The sequence below is a fragment of the Periplaneta americana genome, chromosome 16, assembly GCF_040183065.1.
Source record: "Periplaneta americana isolate PAMFEO1 chromosome 16, P.americana_PAMFEO1_priV1, whole genome shotgun sequence".
NCBI lineage: Eukaryota > Metazoa > Arthropoda > Insecta > Blattodea > Blattidae > Periplaneta > Periplaneta americana.
The window spans coordinates 159,488,578-159,512,958 of NC_091132.1; the positions used below are offsets into that span (position 1 = coordinate 159,488,578).

The window sequence follows — 24,381 nt, forward strand, 5'->3', positions numbered from 1 at the left end:
GTTGACAGGGAAATGAGTGTAGTGTTGAAAGGTACTTGTGCAGATATGAACATATCATACTCGTGGGTTTTAGTTCGAACATAGGTTTAAGGTACAAATTTGATTTACTTTAAATCTTATTTTAACTGATCGTGCTGCATTTAATTTAGGATGTTCCCTGTTGTTGTTGTTATTATTATTATTAATTATTGTTAGTATTAATTATTAGTATTATTATTAATTGTATTTTTTATTAATTGTGTTTATTATTGTCTTTATTGAGTGTAATTAGTTACCACTGCCACCGGGTATATACCCATTGCAGTGTGAATAAATACGTACATAAGTTGATTGCAGAGTTTAACTTGTAAAAGTTGGCTACCATGTACAGTTTATGCAAGTTGTAACAGTAGGCATATTTAAATAATTAATCATGAATTCAGCACCCAAAGTCAACAACACTATCGGTTCTCATTGTGTTGAGTGTTAAATCAAGTGCTTAATGCTTCTGTTGCTTTGCAACTTATCTCATTTCTGTTGGTATAGGACCATTTATTGGTGTGTTTTGGTAGTGCAAAAGTGTTTTTTGGAATGTCTATAATTAAAAACGGAATTCCCAAGCAAATTTGAGTTAGTAGCCAATAAAAGAAAAAAGAAGGCTATTGAAATTCAAGAAGAAGAAAAACAACGCTGATCATTGAGTAAATATGTTAGTTCATGTCACTCTCAGTAACTCATTTACCAAGAGAGACCTCCAGTTTCAAAAAGTGAATGTTTTAACACAGACTAATGATGATTTTGTAATACAGAGACAATAATCCGTCACAGCTACTAATTTGTAGAGAACAAAGGTTTTTTTTTTTTTTGCATTAGCCTAAACCAGAATTTAGGAAAAATGAACATTGCTTTCAAAGTCCTGAATTACTGCACTAAAGGAAACTAGGGATAGTAGGCCTACCAGTATTACAACTGGTGTAATCAGCTCTGACCCTATCATATGGCCACACATATCACTGATACCTTATGGGACCACTTTATTTTTAATCCTTCTCCTCAAAATAGAGAATTAATAAAACCCTCTGTGAAATAAGTACATGATGAAAGGTGACAGAAGTTAAATAAAATAAGATAAGCCTATTTATCATATATGAAAAAAAGAGGCCTCATAAAGAAAATTAAGCTCCGGGCCTCTGAATTTGTAAATCAGGCCCTGCAGGTAACATATTTGTTTTCCATAAAAACTCTCAGTATATTTGTGTACAAGAAACTACCCCATTATAGGGATGAATTTAGAGCAGACTGTGAATATTTCTCCTATCTAACAAAAAAATGTTATGGTTTATTTAACGACACTTGCAACTGCAGAGGTTATATCAGCGTCGCTGGATGTGCCGGAATTTTGTCCTGCAGGAGTTCTTTTACATGCCAGTAAATCAACTGACATGAGCCTGTCGCATTTAAGCACACTTAAATGCCATCGACCTGCCCCCGGGATCAAACCCGCAACCTTGGGCATAGAAGGCTAGCACTATACCAATTCGCCAACCAGGTCGACCCTATCTAACACATTTTCTTCAAATGTTATACAGTAGTTACAGGTAACATATTTCTTTTGTATATAAACCCTCATTACATTTGTGTGAAAGAAGCTACTTCATTATAAGGAGTGAATTTAGACAAAATTAACAACTCTTCAACGTTGTAACAGATTTTCATTAAACTTTGTGCAGTAGTTACAGATAAATATTTGTTCTGTATACAAACTCTTATTACGTTTGTGTAAGAGAAACTATTCCACCACAGGGGGTGCATTTGTACAAAGTTAATAACTTGGCTTCTATATAACAGATTTTCATATATTAATGTGTTGTTGTTTATTGATTTCATATTATAATAAAATAACATTACTTGAGGAATATATCGTATTCGCGGCGAACATAATAATAGTAAATAACAATATTGTTTAATATTTATTATGGAAGCATTAAAACCCTGTTGTCAATTTATGGTAAGAAATTTAACTTTTACTGCAGAACTAATTCTGTAAAATCGACGCATAAAATTATTATAAATTAAGTTCAATTGTTTAATTAGTCCCTATCTTTAAATTAACATCCTATTTAGTTCTTTTATTAGGGGTTTGGTCCATTTGTGTCTATTTGGTACAAACCGCCCAATGTTTTCTTTTTGAATAACGCAAGTACTGGTTGCAGATTTTTTAAAAAATTAATTGTCTTGGAAGAAATGACAAATATCTTTAAATGGCGCAAGTCGCGCAATTTGCGGTTTAAAGACTCTTATAGGCCATACATTTCTTTGCAATATACTAAATTTTTATCCTTATGTTCCGATATACATTTTTTAAGGGCAGAGGGTTACGAACGTATACAAAAATTATGACAAAACACGTAATAACACTATTGACAATAGCCATACGTAAATTTTACCACTGAATCTTGAAAGAATGCTGAATTGAATGGCTTATAGTTCACTCAATTTAGATTATTAATTTGTCCTTTACAATTTGTTTAATTGTTGCAACAAATCGAAAATATGCTTAAACATATGATCACATAGGTACATTTTCTTGGCAAACTAATGATACCATTGGTCCAAAATTTGTACCAGATCTTACATATTGCTTTGTGATAATGAAACTAAGTTTTTATTTTTATAACTTGAATATTAGTTTCATAATTTGATACATGCTGAAAAAATTATTTTTTTTTCCAAACTCTGTTTTAAAATACCACAAAACCGACAGTTCGTTTTCAAATGAAGTAAAAAGTGAGTTTCTTATAGTTGTATGTACATGTAAGATCTGACAATTTTTTTTTTATTAATGGGCTCATTAGTTTACCATAAATTTGTACCTATGTGACCTAAAGTTTCAGTGTATTTTCGATTTGTTGCAAAATTAAACAAATTATTTATGACAGATCTAAATTAAAATGAGCTCTATGTCGTCATTAAATTCAGCTTTCTTTCTAGATTCCGTATTATTTTAGATTACTGCAGTTTAAAGATCATGATATGGCGGCATATTTGGTGTGATAATGAATCATTTTTACTTACAGTTTCAAGGGTGACCAAAATTATTTTTGTTCCCCTGGATTCGTGTTTGCAACCACTGTGGAGTGCGGCGATTTCTTCGCTGTCTTGTAGACAAAAATTCATAATACATCATTTTGTTATGGCCCTTTTCGTGCACCACGTTACATTAATGGTAAGCGTTCAAACATGTTATTCACTGTTTATGTGTCCAGAAAAAACACTACGGTATATAGACAAGACATTAGATATAAACATTTCTATCCGAACACTTTACGTATACTTACAAGTTTTGATAGTACATTAATAAGTGATCAGTTGACACATGAAGTTTAATTGTAGGAGGAATTTGTGTGATCAATTGCTCCTAAGGAATTGTCCGACATAAAAGAAAAATATTACCATACAATATATTACTTTAGCGGTATCGTACCAGCGTAATGCAGTATAGAAATTATGGATTAGAACAATTTGACAAACACTTTTCACAAACTTCGCAATTCATGGCTTGTCGACCAGAATACTACCTTGCAGTGTTTTCATATGCTGTCGAGGTAAAAATCACTTTCAAGGAACAATGTATTCCAATAGTTCTTCGCCTGTATGCAAACATTCCTAAATATCTAGTGGCCAGGAAAGTTATTCACGGACATCGCATTTTAAGGCATAAGCAATATGCCTACTACTTCATAGCAAACAGGTTAAAAAAAATTTCAATCATCTTATTTGACTTTCTCGCCGGTGTGCTTCCGGGAATGTTTTCTTAAATGTCCCGATTGCGTGAAACATCTACCACATACATCGCATTTGAAAGGTTTTTCGCCTGTGTGCACTACAGAATGTTTGTTTAGACGTGAAGAAGAAGGGAAACACTTTTGACAGACATTACACTTGAATGGCTTCCCGACCAAGTGCAAGCGCAAATGCTCTTTGAAATGATGCGACCACGAAAAGCACATACCACATATTTCACACGTGAATGGCTTCTCGCCTGTATGAACGCGTGAATGTGTTCTTAAGTCTCCTGATCGCGAGAAACATCTACCACACAATTCGCATTTGAAAGGCTTGTCGCCTGTGTGCACTACAGCATGCCTCTTTAGACGTGAAGTAGACAAGAAACACTTTTGACAAAGACTACACTTGTATGGCTTCTCGCCCGAGTGCACGCGTTTATGATCTTTCAAATGATGCGACCACGAAAAACACATTTCACAGATATCACACCTAAATGGTTTCTCGCCTGTGTGAACGCGTAAATGTTTTTTCAAACTATCCGACCTGGAAAAACACATTTCACATTTTTCGCATTTGAATGGTTTCTCGCCCGTATGTGATCGTGCATGCATTCTGAGATTAGAATTCTGCGAGAAACTCTTTCCACAGATATCGCATTTAAATGTTCTCTCACCTGTATGCGTGGAAACATTTTGATTTAGTTCTGAAGGAATTGAGAAACTATTTTCACAGATGTCCCCCTTAAGTGTTTTCTCAGTAGTGTGTGTGGGAACATGTCGATTTAGTTTCGATAGAGTCGAGAAACTTTTGTCACAGATATCGCATTTGAATATTTTCCCACCTGTATGTGAGGGAACATGTCGATTTAGTTCCGAGAGAGTCGAGAAACTTTTGTCACAGATATCGCAATTAAATATTTTCTCGCCTGTATGTGTGCGATCATGTCGATATAGTTCAGAAGGAGTCGGAAAACACTTTCCACAGATGTCGCATTTAAATGGTTTCTCGCCTGTATGTTTGCGAGCATGTTGATATTCATGTGATGAACTGGAAAAACATTTTTCACAGAAACCGTTTTTCAATGGTCTTTGGCCAGTATGCATAGGTAAATGGTTATTGATATCCTGTAACTCCGAGAAACAATTTCCACAGTTAATGCACTTCAATGGTTCCGGTATCATATCATCTTCTAATATGTCCACGTCACAGGAATCTTCCTGCAAACAGGCAAATAAAAGAGATGGCGGATCTGTAGGTGGAAACGTAGAGAACATACTAGTTTCTAAGCTGGAAACCAAACTGAAACTTATTTAAATACATACAGAATACATAGGGGGTTGTTTCATATCTTGAAGTTGGCACTCATGGAATTCTGCTCTTCTTTTCTGGAATTCCATTATTACTGTACTTGTTTCTTTAAAGCTAGACGATTGCACATAGCATAGGAATAATTTACTGTTATAGTTCTGTAATCCTCTACATATTAAGTCAATTCATATCGCACGTACTTCGATGCTCAACTATGAACTCCAAATCATGCAAATTATCTAGGAGTAAATGTGCATGTTTTTTTCATGTGGAAGACTTACTGCTAATCAGGTCAAAAATGACGATTAATTTTCCCAACATCAACGTTCTACATCAGTGTCCCGCAACCTTCTTTTACTCACGGCACACACTAGACAGGCCTAGACTCAACACTGCACACCAAAATGTTAATCCCCTCAAAAATATATGACGTGACTCTCCTAATATAATTACGTAATGTAATCAAATTTACTATTATTATTATTATTATTATTATTATTATTATTATTATTATTATCATTATTATTATTATATTATTATTAATATTATTATTACTACTATTTTCATTATCATTATAAAACAGAAATCGACTCTTGCATTTATTGACAATTTATGAATTTTAATTCACTGTAGAAAGTACACACCTATTACCAATATTAAAGTAAATAACTCTACTCATACTTTCAATGGGATACTTGAACCTGCTTAGCTGCATACAGGTGGCTGATCCGAGGCGGAATTGTTGACAGTGCAAGCCTAATTTCTTCATCGATGGATTTGCATCTATGCCTCTTTAATGTTTTAATTTCGAGAAGCCCAGTTCACACATATATGTAGTTGAAAATGACAGTAACTTTTACTACTTCGTCCATCACAATTTTCAGAGGAGATGGCAAAGACTTAGCAACAATGACTTCGTGGTGAATGAGACAATGGTTGCTCTGTATGTTAGGATATACTTCACGTATCCTTTCATAGAAGCGGCTCTATCTTTAAAATGCTAACGCAATCCTCCGCTGTTAATTAATTATGGACCACATATTCATTAGTTCTGCGAAATATTTCTTCACCGGTTGCTCGCTCGGGCACTTCTTTGCACAAAAAAAAAAAAATACAATTACATCCCCATCAATGTATCAGATGTAGGAAAGAAGTTGTGCGTGACCGCTAATATCGGTAGACTCGTCGATCTGGAGTGACAACTTCTGACTGTTCTCTATTTTCTCCTTCATAATGTCTTCGGTGTCACTGGAAATGTCACTAACTCAGGGGCTAATTGTGTCAGCAGAGAGAGGAATTTAATGTTAATTAATTTTTTTACAATAATATGGAAAAGTTCGCGTCACACCTTTCACCTTGTGGAAGCACACCAGTTGCGGAACACTGTTCTACATCACAAATAGCACTGGACTTTCAACCTACACTTCAACATGGAAGTTTTACTTACTTCCTCACAAATGGCTTTTAAGGAACCTGGAGGTTCATTTCCACTCTCACATAAGTCCGCCATCAGTTCCTGTTCTGAGCAAGATTAATCCAGTCTCTACCATCATATCTCACGCCCCTTAAATCCAATTGAATATTATCCTCCGATCTACATCTTAGCCTCCCCAAAGTCTTTTTCCCTCCGGCCTCCCAACTAACACTCTATATTAATTTCTGGATTCGCCCATACGTGCTACATGCCCTGCCCATCTCAAACGTCTGGATTTAATATTCCTAAATATATGAGGAGAAGAATAGAAAGCGCGCAGTTTTATATTGTTTAATTTTCTTAATTCTCCTGTAATTTTATCCCTCTTAGCGCCAAATATTTTCCTAAGGACCTTGTTCTGGATCATTCTTAGTCTCTGTTCCTTTCTCAAAGTGAGAGTCCAAGCTTAACAATCGTAAAGAGGAACTGGTAATATAAATGTTTTATGAATTCTAATTTTCAGGTTTATTGAGAGAAGACTGGATGACAAAAGCTGAACCGAATAATAACAGGCATTTCACATATTTATTTATTCTGTATTTAATTTCCTCCCAAGTGTCATTTATATTTGTTATTGTTGCTCCAAGATATTTGAACTTTTTTACCTTTTCAAAGGTTACTTTTCCAATTTTTATATTTCCATTTTGCACTATGTTCTGGTGATGAGACATAACCATATAGTTTGTTTTTTCTGGGTTTACTTCCAAATCTATCTCTTTATTTGCTTCACTACACATATGGAATTTGATTAATGGTGCAACATGCCAAGTGAAAATTATGTCAGATAATTACATTACACTGTTGTAGTGACAGTGTCTGCCTGTGCCACATTCATCTGCTTCATAGTTCATGGCAGACAGATTTAGAATGTTATTTTATGACGCTTTCAATTACAGAAGTTATTCAGCGTCGAAATTCAATCATATCGAGAATGGGAAACGAATTCTGTTCTGTAACGCTAATGTTTTAATGTGTTTCAAAAATAAGATATGTTACACACAGGTTATTGACGTTCTGGAGGATGTCGTACTATGGATTTTACCACCACTAAATATTAAGATGGTACATCAATTTATAGCGTTTTTGTTTCGCGTGTTGGTACTTCAGTTCCTATGAGTTTACTTTTCGATTTTTTATTTGAAGTTGAATTGTTGTGCTTTAATTTAAACACTGCAGCATCTCGGTGACAATCACTGCCTGCAGAGGCATTCTAAGATGGACGAAAGATTATGGGCATAAAAGGAGTGGACAAAATGTATTGATGGACGTAAATTGTATGAACCAATCGGTTGTTGACAAGAGAATGTGGACGAAACAAATTGTAAATAAAAAGTAGTGGACGAAAGGCCCGCAAACCCAATAATCTCATGCATAGTTAAGTTTCCCTGTACTGTATATCACAAAATCTTGAAAATATTTAAAGGTTTTCGAGAGAGTCACAAAATATTAGATACGCTAACCCATGTATGTTATAACTCGTGATTATTACACCATACATTCATATTATAAATTTAAAAAAAATAGTTACTCGAAAGAAGATTTCCGAAACATAACATGAACTCATCAGACTGCAGCATGAAAATTGTAAAATAAAAATAAAAAAATGTCGCTAAGCACTACATCTTCACACTGTTCCCAGAACATACACTTAAAAAAAATAAATAAATAAGAGGTGAAAGTAATTTTTAAATATAGATATTAACATATCACTATAGTTGAAATATAGAGTTTATGAAAATAAAAGGAGTACATATTTTTATATAGAAAATACTAAAGGCTCTGTCATATGCTGAAATACCCGTGCGTACAGAATCTTATGACTTATAGCTGTGTCTGCAACGAAAAGGATACACTAAGTCAGTCGTTCCCAACTGGTGATGCGTTACGCAGCCCCATGGAGTATGTCGTGAAATTTAGGAATTGAAAAATACATTTTATGCCATCCAGAAAGTCTCTTTACAATGCAATTTTTATTTACAACAAAGTCTTTGATAATTTTATTTTGAGACAGACTTTACGGATGAAACAATGCTCAGTTTAATTTTTTCTGTCTGGTGATAATTCGAATGAAAGTGAACACCTGAAACAATGCTTAGTAATTCGTTTACTCTTCCCACTTAGTAATAAACAAAGTTTAGAATCGTCAGAACATGTTGGTGAGTTTCAGTGTATACGCGTGAGCAGGTGATAGTATGATTAGGCTATTTTATCAAAAATGCTCTATTTAGATTTTACCATTAACAAAATTTAATTCGAAAAAGATGATCTGAATCTAATTCTGGATTAGATGACAACAGTTCTAATTCAAATAATGTGAGTGAAAATTCCCTCCGGGGTTCACAAAAAAGCACCGCGTTTTGTAAATATAATGATGAATACTTGCAATATGGTCTTACGTGGCGTGGAGATGAATATAAACAAAATCCTGAGTGTCTTACATGCGGAAATATTTTTGTCAAATCAGTCGATGGTGCCGAATAACCTAAAAATACATTTAGAACTGCCGTTTTCAACATCATACTTGTGTGAATCAGCATTTTCTATTATAAAAATGGTGAAATCTAAACAAAGGAACAGACTGCTGCATCTTGAAGATGATTTACGTGTTGGTCTGTTAATCTTAAGGCCAAGTATAGATAAACTCTGTGCAATCCCTAAAGCACAGACTTCACATAATTTCAAATAGGTGAGTTTTCAAAAACGATAATAATCATTTATCAGTCATTCAGCATCATAGTTTGTGATTTTTGACACATACCTTCGTTTTTTTCTAATGCCACTCAAGTTGCTGCTTGCTTTTTTAGAACTTTCGATTGCGTATTAACATCGACCTATCTACAACACTGAAAGTCCGATGCTACATAGAAGTTAACAGTGCTTTTTTCAGGCGGAACGCGCTAGAATGGCGTTCCGGCACCTATATTTTGGATTCTTCATCATGTGGGCTTACCCGAAATATGTGTGAATAACTATGTTTTTAATGTAAGTTTTCTTTGAATTCTGCTTAGACCTTGAAAGTCTTAGTTGGAGGAAAAGGAGGTTAAAAACGACAAAATTTCCGTGCAGTGACCAGTAATCATCTCCTCATCCGCTATAAAATATTCTACAAAGAGTTTCATAACCTTTTTCTTCAGAAGAAAAGCACTATTTTTGCTATTAATAAAAACAAATGTTTTGCGATATCATGGGCATTCAGTAAAGTGTGTCCTCAGTCGAAAAAGAACTCCACTTACCTCGTCTTTACAGTTTATTGTAACAAAATTAGTTGGCACTGCAGTTTCCTCAACTTTAATATCTGATGTGAGATCACAGTTGTTGTCCTCGCATTTCATTTTTATTCCAGCAACGTAGGGATCCAATAAAAGTCCATCCTGCAGAAGAGACATATAATGTATATATGTAAAACATAACATTAACATATTATGTTTCAGAAAGAGAAATTTTTCTTTTTCTGAAAGTGAGTAACATATGCTCATGTATGTAACAGCGTCCAAATGACACTATAAAAGTTAAAAGTTACTTCTACACCGCACCTCTGAATGTTTTCTGTTCTGGATATTGTGAACATATATTAGAGCCATGGGCATGGGAAATATAAACTGTGACATGCGTCATCACATCGTAATCGATAAAGAGGTCAGTGAAAGATTGTTAGGAACGTGCTTGGATAACAAAATACACTGTCTTACAGTAGAAATAGCAAGGAAAAAGGAGTTGATACCATATACAGCGATAAGCGCTGTCAAGGTTGCAGCGACATGGTTATAGTCCTAAAATTAAAAACCAATGCATATGGCTGGTATATACAGTATTCGATCACAGAGAAAAAACTATATATATGTACATATTATTAAGTAGGCCTACGTAATAATCGTATCTGTATTATTTTGTGTCATTTAAGGTGCATGATTGAGCAAATTAATTTTTTAATTTTGGAAAAAAATATTATTAATTTCAATTACACTTTATGTTAATTTACTACTTAACGAGTTTCAAGTTGTTTTGTACTATTTACGGTTCCATAATGTGGAATTTTATTTTAAAATTCAGAGATGTCAGTCAGTCACAGAATGAGGTCAGTCAGTAACACATCACTTTTTCGGCCATAACTCCATTATTAGTTGTGGTTTGGAGATCGTTTTCAACTTAAACTAAAGATTAACACTTCCTCTCCGAACAATACTTTGTAAAACTGTACAATGGCATTTCACAAAAATCTGTGGAGAACAATGTTCATCTGAAGAGAGGGTTGACATTTATGTCAGTCAGTTACACACTTTGGACGTAAATAAATAGTAAACGTTTTCTATTATAGATGTTTATTTTTATATGTACCTTAAGTGTACACTTTCCTCTATCAAATCCTGTGGTGACAGTCTAATTTCAACCCATTACACAATTTAGGCTGATATTTTGCTGTCAAAATGTACTGTAAATGTCAGTCAGTCACACGTGGAATTGCTCTATATTGTACAGAAGGTAGGTCAATTTAAAATGGTGTTCTGTTTCAGTAAGAGATTACAGACACCTTCACAAAGACTCACCTCACTTTGTTATGATTTTGTTACACTGAAGCTGTAACTATACTCAATCGCAGCACAATGTAACTTTTCAATCTTACATACTATTTAATAAAAATAATCCAATAAATTATAAACAAAAGCATTACGTACTAGTAATATTTTAAGAGAGAGAAAAATAAAATAACATAATACGAAACATAAAGAGAAACTTGATAAACAACTCCAGATTGAATTTTTCTGTCTACATACTGTAAATCTGCTACCTATAAATTAGGATATATATATATATATATGTATATAGATCTGACCTTATGTCATATACATTGCGATTGAAGTCGAACATAGAAATGAGAGAACCAGTGACTTTCAATTTACCTCTGATAAGGGCTTCTTCTCATCTGTATCAGTGTTATCACTCCAATGTACAGCCAACGGGTCAACCTCGGGTTCCTTTTTGATCACTTCCATCACGACTGAAACAGATATTTGATTGACACATCTGGACAAAGTAAGCTTAAGAAACAGAGTTATTCAGAGTGATTACAATATATAATATGTAGGCCTATTACGGAACTTGGACTCTTACTTTGAGAGAGGAAAAGAGATTAAGGGTGTATGAGAATAAGGTTCTTAGGAAAATATTTGGGGCTAAGAGGGATGAAGTTACAGGAGAATGGAGAAAGTTACACAACACAGAGCTGCACGCATTGTATTCTTCACTTGACACAATTAGGAACATTAAATCCAGACGTTTGAGATGGGCAGGGCATGTACCACGTATGGACGAATCTGGAAATGCATATAAAGTGTTAGTTGGGAGGCCGGAGGGAATAAGACCTTTTTTAGGAGGGTGAAAAGTAGATGGAAGGATAATATTAAAATGAATTTGAGGGAGGTGGGATATGATGGTAGGAAGCGGATTAATCTTGCCCAGGATATGGATCAATGGCGGGCTTATGTGAGGGCGGTAATGAACCTCCAGGTTCCTTAAAAGCCATAAGTAAATAATGACTATTACAGGTAGCCTATATACTATTTCATTGGAAATTTTAAATTTGTTCTGAACTAATTAAATTTAAATTCCATTCAAAATATAGAATTCGTTTAGTATTAGTGAGTATGTCGCTATGAATTCGATTATGCACATTTCTCATGTACAGAATAAGATCCCAATCTTGTCTAAACTCATTACGCAGATTCTAGTCCAGTCCACCCAGAAGACATTTCACCAGCAATATTCTCAATTTTTGCTAAATTCACCCATTGCTATTCATCCAATGAAAATTCAACCACAGTAAGCTCATCAAGCAAGTCATTATTTCAAAACTGAATATATTGTCGACAGTAAAAGTTATTATAAAGTAGCCCTGCTGTCTGTTTTGCGGAATGCGGTACAGAATTTTGGTATATTAAATAGCGATGTTGTGGGCACAAGCACGCAGGTATTCTAATATCTGTCCCTGGTCTTTGAAGTCGTCGCACTTCGAAGTAATGGTCTGCAGTCTTTGGTTCTGGTTCTTATATTTCCGCTTCTGGAGTTGTGTAACAGTCTGCCAAACATCAAACTCATGGAAAACAACATTTCTGTATCATGCTCCTTCTTTTGAAGACATATTACCACAGTCTACTATATACAGTCGCGAAGCTTGAGGTGATTTTTTGCAAATCTCGTGATAAAGCGCTCCAAGCGGTTAGCAACTAGAAACAATACACTGTCCATGGTCGACTTTGGACTGTGTCGTATTTCCATCGAATGCTAGCTCGTTGCGTATTTCACATTGATGCTTGTGAAATGTTCGTTATTGGTTGTAATGAAAATGTTAATGGCTAAAATACAATAATTGGAATAATAATATTTTACTAGAGGTGTAGAAATATTAAGTTTGTTTTAATGAAATTTATTGATCATGTTTTATTTTCAGTTCTAGTAGGATTATTATTGCTTAGGCCTACTTTTTTTTTTTTCAAAGGATATGTTTTTAATTATAGCTGTTAATTTTGTTGTTATTTTTATTTGTGACTTTACTAGAGACGTAGAAAAAGTATCTTACAATAAAATTTATTGATCACGTTTTATTTCCAATTCTGGTGTGATTATTATTGCTTAACCTCATCTCACTTTGTTAACTACGTAAGCCTACACTACACGTACCGGTACACGTAAGTTACTCCATTAATTCATATTTCCATTATTATTGTTGTAAAGGGAAATGCAAATTAATATTTATTGGTTTCATAGTTAATTATCGCTATAATCTTGAATGAGTGAAGCGATTATAGTAAATTTCAGTTCGTTTTGCACAAAAAAAAATATTATTAACCTATTTCTTGCAGGTATTTTCGTGTTTATGGTGAAATTTAATATACTTCATTAAAATAATAAATTAACTTTATGCATTTAATATTTCAATAATGGAAGGAAGGTGTTAATTTTTCCAAAAGAACACAACGAAAGTGTAACATATTTTGTCGTCTACTAGGAGAGAGATCTGCGATGATGAGGCGATGGTAGCGATCCTGGTGGTGGGCAACTACCCATGTTTGCATTTTTACTACATATTGAGCTTCGTGACTATATAGTAGACTGTGATATTAACTTGTATAAGGAAGGATGTTTTAGTGACATAATGATTTGAAACCGATTGTGCCACACTTCTGTAGCATTGTTCGTGTGAGGTTCATTGGATGTGACAGTATGGAATTGATTTCAGAGTAGCAGAGGGTAACAAGTCCCAGCAGGAGGCCTATCCTAACACATGGCTGCACACCGATCCTTATATATAATAAATTCACTGTTGGCAATCATTCCACTATAGAGAGATCAGTACGAGCTGTGAGGCTTGTGGCAGTAGCCTCTAAAGGCATGTCTACGATCTTGACTCGCAAACTTGAGGCGAGACCGATACACCCTGTATCGATTCACTACATCTCCGTACGAAACGAAGGTAGTCTTCCGTTACAATATTACGTCGCTCTATATTGGTGTTGTCTGAAAGTGCCACGTTGTTTAGTTTAGTTTAATCAAAAGTGCATGCTTGTGTGTGTTACATAATAATTCCGCTTAAAATGGCTCATACTGATAGAAGATTGAGGTCTTTATAATAAATTACCCGGGTCAATTAAACACTTAAATGCTGACGGTAAATTAAAAAAAGAATTAAAGAAATTTCTTATGGATGGTTGTTTTTATTCAGTACAAGAATATCTTGAATGTTAGTATTTACAGTTATTAAATGTTAAGTTGTACAAATATATTTATTAATAGTAGATGATAAAGGTTTCATAGATAATTATTAGTTCTAGGTTTATTTTGCGAAGATTTGACAATTTTAGTGGTAGTGCTCAATCATTTGTCAGTATTATATACCATGTTATATATATTAGCATTATTTTGTAAATGTGTATCAGTTTTAGAACTGTTTTTAGTATTAATTTGACGTGTCAAACATCATCCTGTCTTATCATTAGGACGAAATAAAATACATACATACATACATACATTATTTGTAGAAATAAAAGAGAAACCTTTTTCAGTTTGGACGTAAGAAACAAAATGTGCTTACAAAGATAGGAGATTGATGCCACATTTACATATTAAAGTAGTGGATGGAAGAAGACTAAATATAAACGTTCATTTTCATGGTATAATATTCTTGGCTAACAGGGTGCTCTAAAACAAATAAGTTACAATGTTTTAAATCTATTCTCTTTGGGGATGAAAATTAGTGATTGTCATCTTCTTGTGGGATCTGTATCACAAAAAAATGTTGAGGAAAAAGCCGACAAGCATCCGCTCTATAAAAAAATACAAGGTAGGCAGATGTTTTCAGCCTACCCAGTATTTATATCTCAGCTTGGCCACTGGTAACAGTATAGTGAAATTATTCCTACACTGCAGCCCAAAACTAGCTGTATTCGAACATAGAATTAACTTACGGTACCTCTACGGAATATTGAAATTAAAGTTTCTAAAATTAACTACACTTTAGCGATTTCCTTTCTTCCAGGTACAGATTGTAAGATACATAATTGTAGTGGATAAACAGTTTCCATTACGATCAAGTCGGCCGTGACCTCGGAAACCAATCGAAAAGTATGTAACACACAGAAGCCCAGATAGAAAAAAGGGACAAAATGATAAATTACAATACAAGCGATAGAGGATATATTTCCGATCACTGGATCAATAGGACAGCATTTATTGATTAGTACTTTATTGCTATGAGACTATTTCTTTATTAGGAAATGAATTTTTTTCTTTAAAATTCGATTTATGTATTTCTTAGTACAGTTCCTCTTTTGCTAACAGCGCCATATCATCAGCAAAGCGTATGCACTTAATTTTTCTTCCCCTTACTATCACCACTGCCATGTTTTGGAAACAGATCTTCACTAAATCCTCCAAGATCATGTTGAACTGGATAGGTGACAAAGGACATTTTTGTCGTACTACTTTACTCCACTACCCACTGACATCTTCTGCTATAGGGTACGAACTGTCTTATTCTTTCATATAAAAATTACAGAATAGCATTGTCTCTTTTCAGTCGACACTATTTTCTTCATGATCTAATCAGTTTATTCCAGTGCACTGCAAAAAAAAAAAAAAAACCTTTTTTTCCATCTACAAAGTTTGTGAAAACTTCCTTATTTTTTTCTCTAAGTACTGTACCTATCTTTCAACAATTGTTCGCACCAGACCAACAATTCCATATCTAATACATTTTTTCTTCCTGAAGACAAATTCTTTTTTTTTTTTTTTTTTTCCATCCTAGTATATAAACATCTAGATTCAGTACTCGCAGGAGATTCTTTGCTGACTGCGATATCAGGCTGAGAGTCCTGAAATCATTCCATTTTTTGGAATTTTTCTCCTTGGATATTGGGAGCAACAATGTCTGCATGAAATCTTCTTCTCATACAAACTGATAAAATTTCCTTTTTGTTTTCAATCATTTCATTAATTCAATGAGTATTCCATCAACACTTGTAGTTTTCTCATTTTCTGGTGTGAAATTTTTAACAATTACAGATGAAGGCTAATGATCGACCACCAAAGCTAATGAAGCAACTAACAGGTTAGTGATAACCATGTGACACTTTCGAATCTTAAGTTATATACTGTTAGTGCCAAGTTACTAAAATATATAATTTGCGTTCTTATATTTGGCATTACTATTACTTTTAATTTGCATTCTTATATTTGATATTACATATAAGGTAATACTGCATGTCACATAGGTACAGTGCGCTGAGCACAAAGAAGTCCTAACCCACATGTAAATTGTTTTGAGAAAATTAGATTTGGTATTTTCCCTTATAACGATACTTTCTCTTGCAGCCTACACAACTGTTTGCATATTGGTTTAAAATGTGGTAGGCCTATAGTGTATTCATATAAGATGTGCCTAGGTGATATGATTCAAATTTTGAATTTTTAATATATATACTGTAAAGTGGGGTGACTCTGAACGCTGAGGTGACTTTGAACAGTAATTTAGCGCCTTTCTAAATTAAATGCTGTACCCAATTCAGTAGCGGCCGGTGATCAAAATCCTCGGTGAGGCCAGATGCAACTAGTTTAAGTGGCTCCGATAGGAAATGTTTGTTTATGATATTAATTATTATTGTTATTATATTATTAATATCATTATTACTGTATTATTATTATTATTACTATTATTAGTCTATTCTTATTACTATCAATGAAAAATAATAATTTCACTCACCAAATAAGCTGTCATGCTCTGAGTTTCAGTGATTGTTTCAGTGTGATGAAGCATCCCATATTACGTGTTGAAATTCCCCTTTCTTTCTTTTCTTTTTATTTTTTCCTTTGACAGCAACAAACAAGGCCAAGAGAAGTTTATTTTGCATCACATTACCACTTAACCATTTATGTTCCCATACCAGGATGCAATAGAAACTCGCTTTTTAAGATTATGTGTCAGAAAAATTATCAGCGATGTCGTAGGTATCTCGGTAGTCTCTCTCTTTATTTAAAACTTCCTTTCTTTTAGTATTATTTCGTCTCGAAAAAGGACACTCTAACAATGAATTAACTGCACCAGCATTATTTCTCTCATTTGTTTCTGTTTATATTTTCCCGAAATACATAACAACATTGGCCCAGATTCACTACTGTACTACAAAGTACAATAGAAGAACACCCTCGCTTATGTCATAAACTGAGACATAAGGTGAGAGAATCTCGAGTGGGTTTCTGCCTGCCAAAGAGCTGGAATTTTGTTATTTATGACCTAGCTAGGAAGACAAGTCACCACTGCTATTCCCACCCCACTCTACCCTTGAGGCCGGCCCATGGATGGGAAGAGTGAAACCTGACCAGGCCAGCCGAATTGTGCCTCAGCTACAACGTTTTAAGCGTAAACTCAAAGCCCGCGAAAGGACATGAAATGCATTAAGCCAAACCCGGCACGAACGATTCTGGCCTCAGGAACAAATTTTACTGCAAATCAGGTCTATATACATCACAAGCCAGACCCGGCACGAGCGATCCCGGCCTCAGGAACAAATTTTACTGCAAAACAGGTCTATATACATCAAAGTTTTCAAATGCTTCCATAGCGATATATGCTTCATTCAAATAACTAATACATTATATAAAACACAAAATTTGATTTCAGTTAAGCCAAGTGACTGAGGCCCGGCCTCACTTGCCTCAGTCAATCAGCCGCCACTGACCCAATTGCGAAAAAACTGAACTAATTTATTGACAACTTAAACAGTTTTTTTCGCAATTGGGTAGAGCATTTAATTTAGAAAGGCGCTAAATTACTGTTCAAAGTCACCTCAGCGTTCAAAGTCACCCCACCTTACGGTATTTTTTAAATACTGTTGCTTTGGCCACTTTGACATGTAACATGTTCTACTCCTTTTAAAGTTTTGATGGATAGGTTTTCATATTACTATTTCACTGCGAAAAGAGCACAAATAAAGTAAAAATACACTCGTATGTGGCATGTAATAATGCTTTATTTACGTAATATATTATGTACCCGAAACATACCTTCTTTTTATAGTCCTCTGCACAGAACTTTCTTCTACTGAGCCATTCAGAGCAGAAGTGGTGTAAGTCAAAATTGGGTAATAAGGTTTAAAGTAAAAATTTTGTAAAATAGAGCGCAAAGTAGCAATTAATATGTCCTTCGTACTATTCACTGACTACTAATAGTTTAAAAAAAATTGAATATTAATTTCTACTTTGCGCTGTATTTTACAGAATGTTTACTTTAAACCTCATTACCCATTGTTGTGTATATCAATTCTCGATGCCCGTGCGTCCTACTTTAAACGGTTCAAACCTACCCGCGCAAATGGGAGTCGCTGCTTTCTCTCTCTCAGAAAGCAGGTTGGCTCGCTTTTTTTTCCCTCTTGTGAGGGAGAAAGCAAAGATCGCGCGGCGACGAGTCACGTTGGCAATAGAAATACCCCCAGGCACTGTGACGTCAATGGCGTCCTCAACCACCATTGTTCCGAGGGATATAAATATAACGCATCTCCGCGACTTCAGTCATCGTCTTCGTTAGCCGAGAACGCTAAGGCATGGCTTATTCAGTTCATTCTGAATTTCATTGGTTCGAAACCTAGTATGGAATAAAAAAAAAAGTCTGTCCCATCTCCATAAACTCCAAGTTGTCCAAAACCAGGTGATTCGACTCATTACCCATCTCCCCCGAGTCGCCTCGAGAAGAAAGTTCCATGATGAACTAGAGTTGCCAACCATAGACGAGTTCATTGCTCGACTGGCTAGGAACCTGTATGCGGAAGCTCGTGCTAACCCCAACCCGCTCATATCTGGCCTCGGCCAGTATGATCCTAGGTTACGGCGTAGACACCAGACAGGTCCATTAGCTATACTATTGAGACAGGAGGACAGGGAGGCTGGCGTTACTCCCAGGTTTTGGTAGCCACGACTCAACTCCATGAGACTCCTTGGATAGTGCAACCGCTGTAAAATGACCTTGTCTTAACTGGGCTAAACAAAATCCCTCCATAACATATCTACATTGTTGATCGATGGAAATCTAATAAAGCCAATTGGCTAGTATATATCCATCGATTCATAGAGTCATTCAACCTAAGAGCCAACTGGCTAGTCTCTGATATTGAGACAACTCATCCTGCCTAAGGTTTTTCCGTGGTTTTCCTAAGGCGCTAAGACAAATGTCGGGATGAGCCCTAAAAGAAATGGGCCACGGACCTGCATTCATATCCCCATGAATCTCCCTAATTAACAATTACATCTCTCCCCCCTCTTCGCAATTGAGCCATCATATAGCCAAATGGCTGGTCTCGAAATTGAGACAAATCAACAAGGCTCATGACCTCCTACATAATAGCCAAATTGGCTAGTCTCTTATATGAAACAACTCATCCTGCCTAAGGTATTCCGTGGTTTTCCTCAGGCGTAAGACAAATGTCGGGATGAGCCCTATAAGAAATGGGCCACGGACCTATATGCCCTTCCCCATATATACTCCACCTTTATTATAAATTATGTATGCCCTAGTTCAGATAATATTAATAGTCTATTAAACATACGAGGTCACTCAATAAGTCGCAAATTGAAAGGACAGGGACCTCTCAAATTGCAGCTTAGATTTCACGGCGCTTCTTCCGACGGCCTTCACCTGCTTTGTCATCGAACAACGGATGACGGCGTCTTGCCATCCTAACGGCAAACACCAGCCAACTCCACCTCGCCCCGTTCAGTGATCAATTGATCAATCTCAGCCCCCCTCGCGTATGTGGTACCTAAGAGGTTACGTCCAATTTCGGCTTCCCCTTCAAAATTTTCTAGAGCTCCTTAAGGGGAGCAGCGTAACCCGGAGTGAGACTAGTGGCCAACAGGCTTGGAGCTCACGTATTTAGTTTTGTACAGCCCCCAACCCCTTGCAAGGACGCGTTTTGCGTACCTTTTAAATTTTCCTCCCAATTCTCCTTCGATTTTTTCGACTTCAGTCACTGGTTGTCTAGATGGCAAAGAGGTCGCTCTAACGCGTCCTCCGTCACTAGCAGCAGTCTTCCAACCAGGCCTACGCTATGGTTGTCTTTTGTTCGGACGTGCCTACACACGGCCACCACTCCGGGAACAGGAAGCCAAGTTGCGCCCCTGTCTCCTGTATTCTTTCCTACACTAGCCTCACTTCTTACGTATTCTAAACTTATTTTATTCTAGTCTCGCTACAAGCCTCATCACCACCTCCAACCCGCACACTTCTCTCCCCTGATCACCCTTATCTCTCACCATCCTGACTTCGACTCCCAGCTCTTATCCCGGCTTGTTCGATTAAACACAACCATCTCCTCAGCCCCCCCTCTAGAGTCGGTAAGTCGCGAGTGCGCTCTGTTGATCCGTCGATGATAGAGGTCACCCTTCCCCGCTCCTGAAGTCGGTAAGTCGCACAGTACGCTGTGTTGATCCTCCGATGCCAGGAGCTTGTTCTCGAAGTCGGTAAGTCGCACAGCACGCTGTGTTGATCCTTCGAACTAGAGAACTAACCTTCTACCTCATTCCATCTCTCTCGTTATCCTGTCCCCCACAACACACCTGAGAGCAAGCCGATTTTCCCCAGGCACTCCCGTTACCCCTACCTCCCTCTCATTCAAGTCGTACTTTACTATCACCCATCATAACTCTCCCCGCATCGAAGCCTCAGGACGAATTTCTAAACTATCAATTTCTATCACGACTCCCCCGTTACCCCTACCACAGAACTAGGAGGGAACTATAGTCATACTTTCACTGTTATTTCTGTAATAAACAATGTTACTTTAAAAACAGTCTTTCCTTTAAACTTCACCACAGTTTCGTATCACCCCACCCACAAACCACAGCCATCTTGTCACGTCACTCCCGTTTCCCCTCCCCACCTCGACAACACGTCGGAGAGCGAAACGACCAGGAGTCCGGCGTACGACACCATATTTTACTTACACCACTTCTGCTCTCAAAGGCTATACTTATCATATTTCAGTACCACATCGCTTCCACGACTCTGGTACTCTCTCCCTACGGGAAAAGACCTTAGGAGAGGCAGAGATGTAGATGGAAGGATAACATAAAAATGGATTTAAGAGAGGTGGAATATGATGCTAGGGATTGGATTAACTTCCTCAGAATAGAGACTAATGGCGGACTTAGGTGAGGGCGGCAATGAAACTTCAGATTCTTTAAAAGCCATTTGTAAGTAAGTAGACTATCTATAATATACACTATATTAAGCACATTAATAAGATATTTATTTTTTACTCGTTTCATATTCCTTGTGCAATAAGAATTAAATACTATCTTACCGGTATTTTCTTTAAGGTTCTTGGCAATACACAAGGCATTATGGGTAATTGTGATGTTAGCATTCGATATAATTTAAGACGTGATTATATACTAAATTCGGAGTGAGCAATCTGTTTAGTGTAATGGTGCGCTAAAGCATTTGAACGAGTTTTATTACTAATACATATTTTTTTTTAATATTGGTCATATAGCATACGTCTAAAAAAAATAAAACAGCTAATACTGTAATCGGTTTCAGAAAGTGAAAAGTTAAATTGGGAAATGCTAAGTACATCACTGCTACTTTTGTAGTAGCATCACATTGCATTCTGGTTCAGGAAGAACATTCTTCTTCTACAAAAAAACTCACCGGTGCGAATTTGTAGCAATACCGTATTGTATTTTTGAAGGGTCTAGTTGCAAAACCCGACTTTTCCACTTTTGCAAATTTCGAGAAAAACAAGAAAAACTTATGTTAAACAAATTTGAATTGTGGTTATAGTAATTTTCGGTTTATGACTTCCTGAACAACTGAATAGTAATGTTTCCTAATATCACAAATCCTGGATGTTAATTAAAAGAGACAAATTCACTTTAAAATATGGAAAAGTTTCACTTTGCCGCCAACCTTCACAATGAAGATTCAAAAGTGTTAGAAATATTTTTATTTCACATAATAAGAGATTCAAACTTGTAAACTGAGTAATATATATGACAACAATTACATATTATAGTGCAGTTTAAGTCTTTGGGCCCTTTCTCACAAACATTACATTATTTTTAATTGAAACTTATTACATATGGAAATCAGGAGTTGCTTCTTGACTTTCACAACATACGCTCCTGTTTCTGTCACTCTCAATGTTTTTTATAGAACTGAAGACTGTGGTCCCAGTCTCTTCCAAAGTGTTTTCGAAACAAGATTTTGAGATCATTAATTTTTTTAACTTTTACTGGGATACTTATTCTTAACATTGATTATGGTAGCCAAATACCATTGCGATAATGTGGTTCCCCATGCACTAATAGTACATTTTCTTTTGAACGAGTGGTAATAACCCGTTTTGAAAAATTGAATTTGAAGTGCCATTCCCGAGGTGTTTTAATGTTTTCACTAACTATTGATTTCCAGTTATAAACTGGGTAGTCAAATCCCAACTTACTGACTGTACCAAATCTTTCAAATACTTCAATATATTCTTGTGGTTGTATTGTTGTAACGGTCTTTTTCAACTGTTTCTCAGTATTTCCAAAATATCCCATTCAGCAGTATGAAACTGTGACCAACTATTGGAAAAACCAGTTCCACCTTTGTAATACTTTTCGAAGCACCAGACAACCATTTTAAGCACATCCCTATCATAGTTGTGTTCCTATTTTGCTCCCCACACCCATCTGCTAATATTCTAATAGTATTTACATTGGAGTGTATTTCAGTTGAATTTAGTGTGCAATATACTGCAGATACAATTTCATTAGAACCCTTTGGGTACTCCGTTTAATTCCACGTATGATTATTCACAGTTGATGAATTTAACTGCCCATCAGTGTTGCCAACACATAAATTGTATCCCCGTCAGTGTAATACCTACAAATCCGTCGGAATTGAAAAAAAGACCTACCATATATATACATAAATTAAAGCAAATATTAACGAAATTTCCTCACCAATCTTGATTAAAATAATAATAATTCATCCACATCATCTGCTTCTAGTTCTGCAGTTGATGTGCTGGGTGAGTCTACGCTACCCCAAAAATTAAACAATTAAAAACGACAGCAGCTAAAAAAGTCAAAATAGAATGCAAATCGTAATTTCCGCCATAAAATACGTTACCCGTCAAACCCATTCTTTTCCCATCCGCTACATTCAAATTCCGTCAGTTTTGACGGAATTCCCGTCCAGTTGGCAACACTGCTACCCATGTAATGACCCCTGAACTACTATAAAATGGTACACATTGATCTGTCTGGAATAATAAACTGCGTGACCTTGTAGTTTCGGCAAAACTAAATTTTTCTGGCAATCATAGCTGTAGACCAAGATGTCTGGATGTTTTTTCTTAAGTATCCTGAAAAATGCGTTGCCTTGTAACTTATGCACACGATATTCTACCATGACTGAATTTTTTGTGGTCACATTACTTTCAGCCGAGGTAAAAATAGTTATTTATCTAATTATACATGCTAGAAATCTAATTTTTTGCACAGAAAGTCTACTTGACACTAAAAGTGGCTTTGAAAAATTTGAACTCAATATCCCAAATAGTTTTCCAGATTTTTTTTCTTTAAATTTTCCAACAAAATGTCACAAAATTGAAATGTATCTTCTCAAACAAAAAATTAATTTAATGCTCTAATTTTCTTTCCATTCTCTAGTACGTCATGAATAAAATGTCCGATGGAATTTTGAACATCTTTTTTAGTACTCGAGAAAAAAAAAAAAAAAAAAAAAAAAAAAAAAAAAAAAAACTGGTCAAAATTTTTTTTTTTTTTTTTTGTAAATGAAGTTCTGCCCTGACAAAAAAATTCCATCGGTCATTTTGAGAAACATATTTTAGAGAATACTGTATAAAATTTCAGAGCCCTAGCTCTCATATTGTGAGAGGAGATACACTTTGAATGACAAAATTATCAAAATATTGCAACCGAGAAAAAAACATGTTTAAAATTTTGCATGGTATGTCTATAAGAAAAGACACATATTCACTGTACCTGTACTTTTAGAAGTGCCCAGCTTTATACGATAGTCCATCCCTCTTCTTGGCAGCATTTTCGGCCCTTATCTTCGCCATTTTCACTGCCTGTCGTGCCCACTTTGCTTTTTCATTTGGTCGCTGAGTTGTGTTTTCGTGTGTCTGTATATTTCATATTGTTCTAGTGTGTTTAGTTTCTGGCTTTTTGGTTGAATGTGTTGAATTTCCATGTCTGTGTTGGTGTCTCTGTAGGTGTGGTTAGCATTTGTGGTGTTTTCTGCCTATGTGGAAATGTTTTGTAGTATTTTTTTA

The 24,381-nt window shown here is 35.6% G+C and overlaps 1 protein-coding gene across 7 annotated transcripts in view; it reads right to left on the bottom strand.

The window, feature by feature from the left end:
• The window catches only part of LOC138691589 (zinc finger protein 726-like), a 38,125-nt gene extending 23,007 nt beyond the window's left edge, over positions 1-15,118 (bottom strand). For 2 of the 7 annotated variants that reach the window (XM_069813704.1, XM_069813703.1), the window contains exons 1-3: positions 15,015-15,118; positions 11,449-11,546; positions 9,784-9,921 (exon numbers count right to left, since the gene is read on the bottom strand). In XM_069813704.1, the coding sequence (XP_069669805.1) occupies positions 9,784-9,921; positions 11,449-11,541 (231 nt within the window). In that variant the 5' untranslated portion in view covers positions 11,542-11,546; positions 15,015-15,118. Of the gene's footprint in view, positions 1-3,054; positions 4,986-9,783; positions 9,922-11,448; positions 11,547-15,014 lie in introns of those variants that run through there. The other 5 variants (XM_069813700.1, XM_069813696.1, XM_069813701.1 and 2 more) reach the window with 4 other exon arrangements.
• Positions 15,119-24,381: the final 9,263 nt, after the last annotated feature.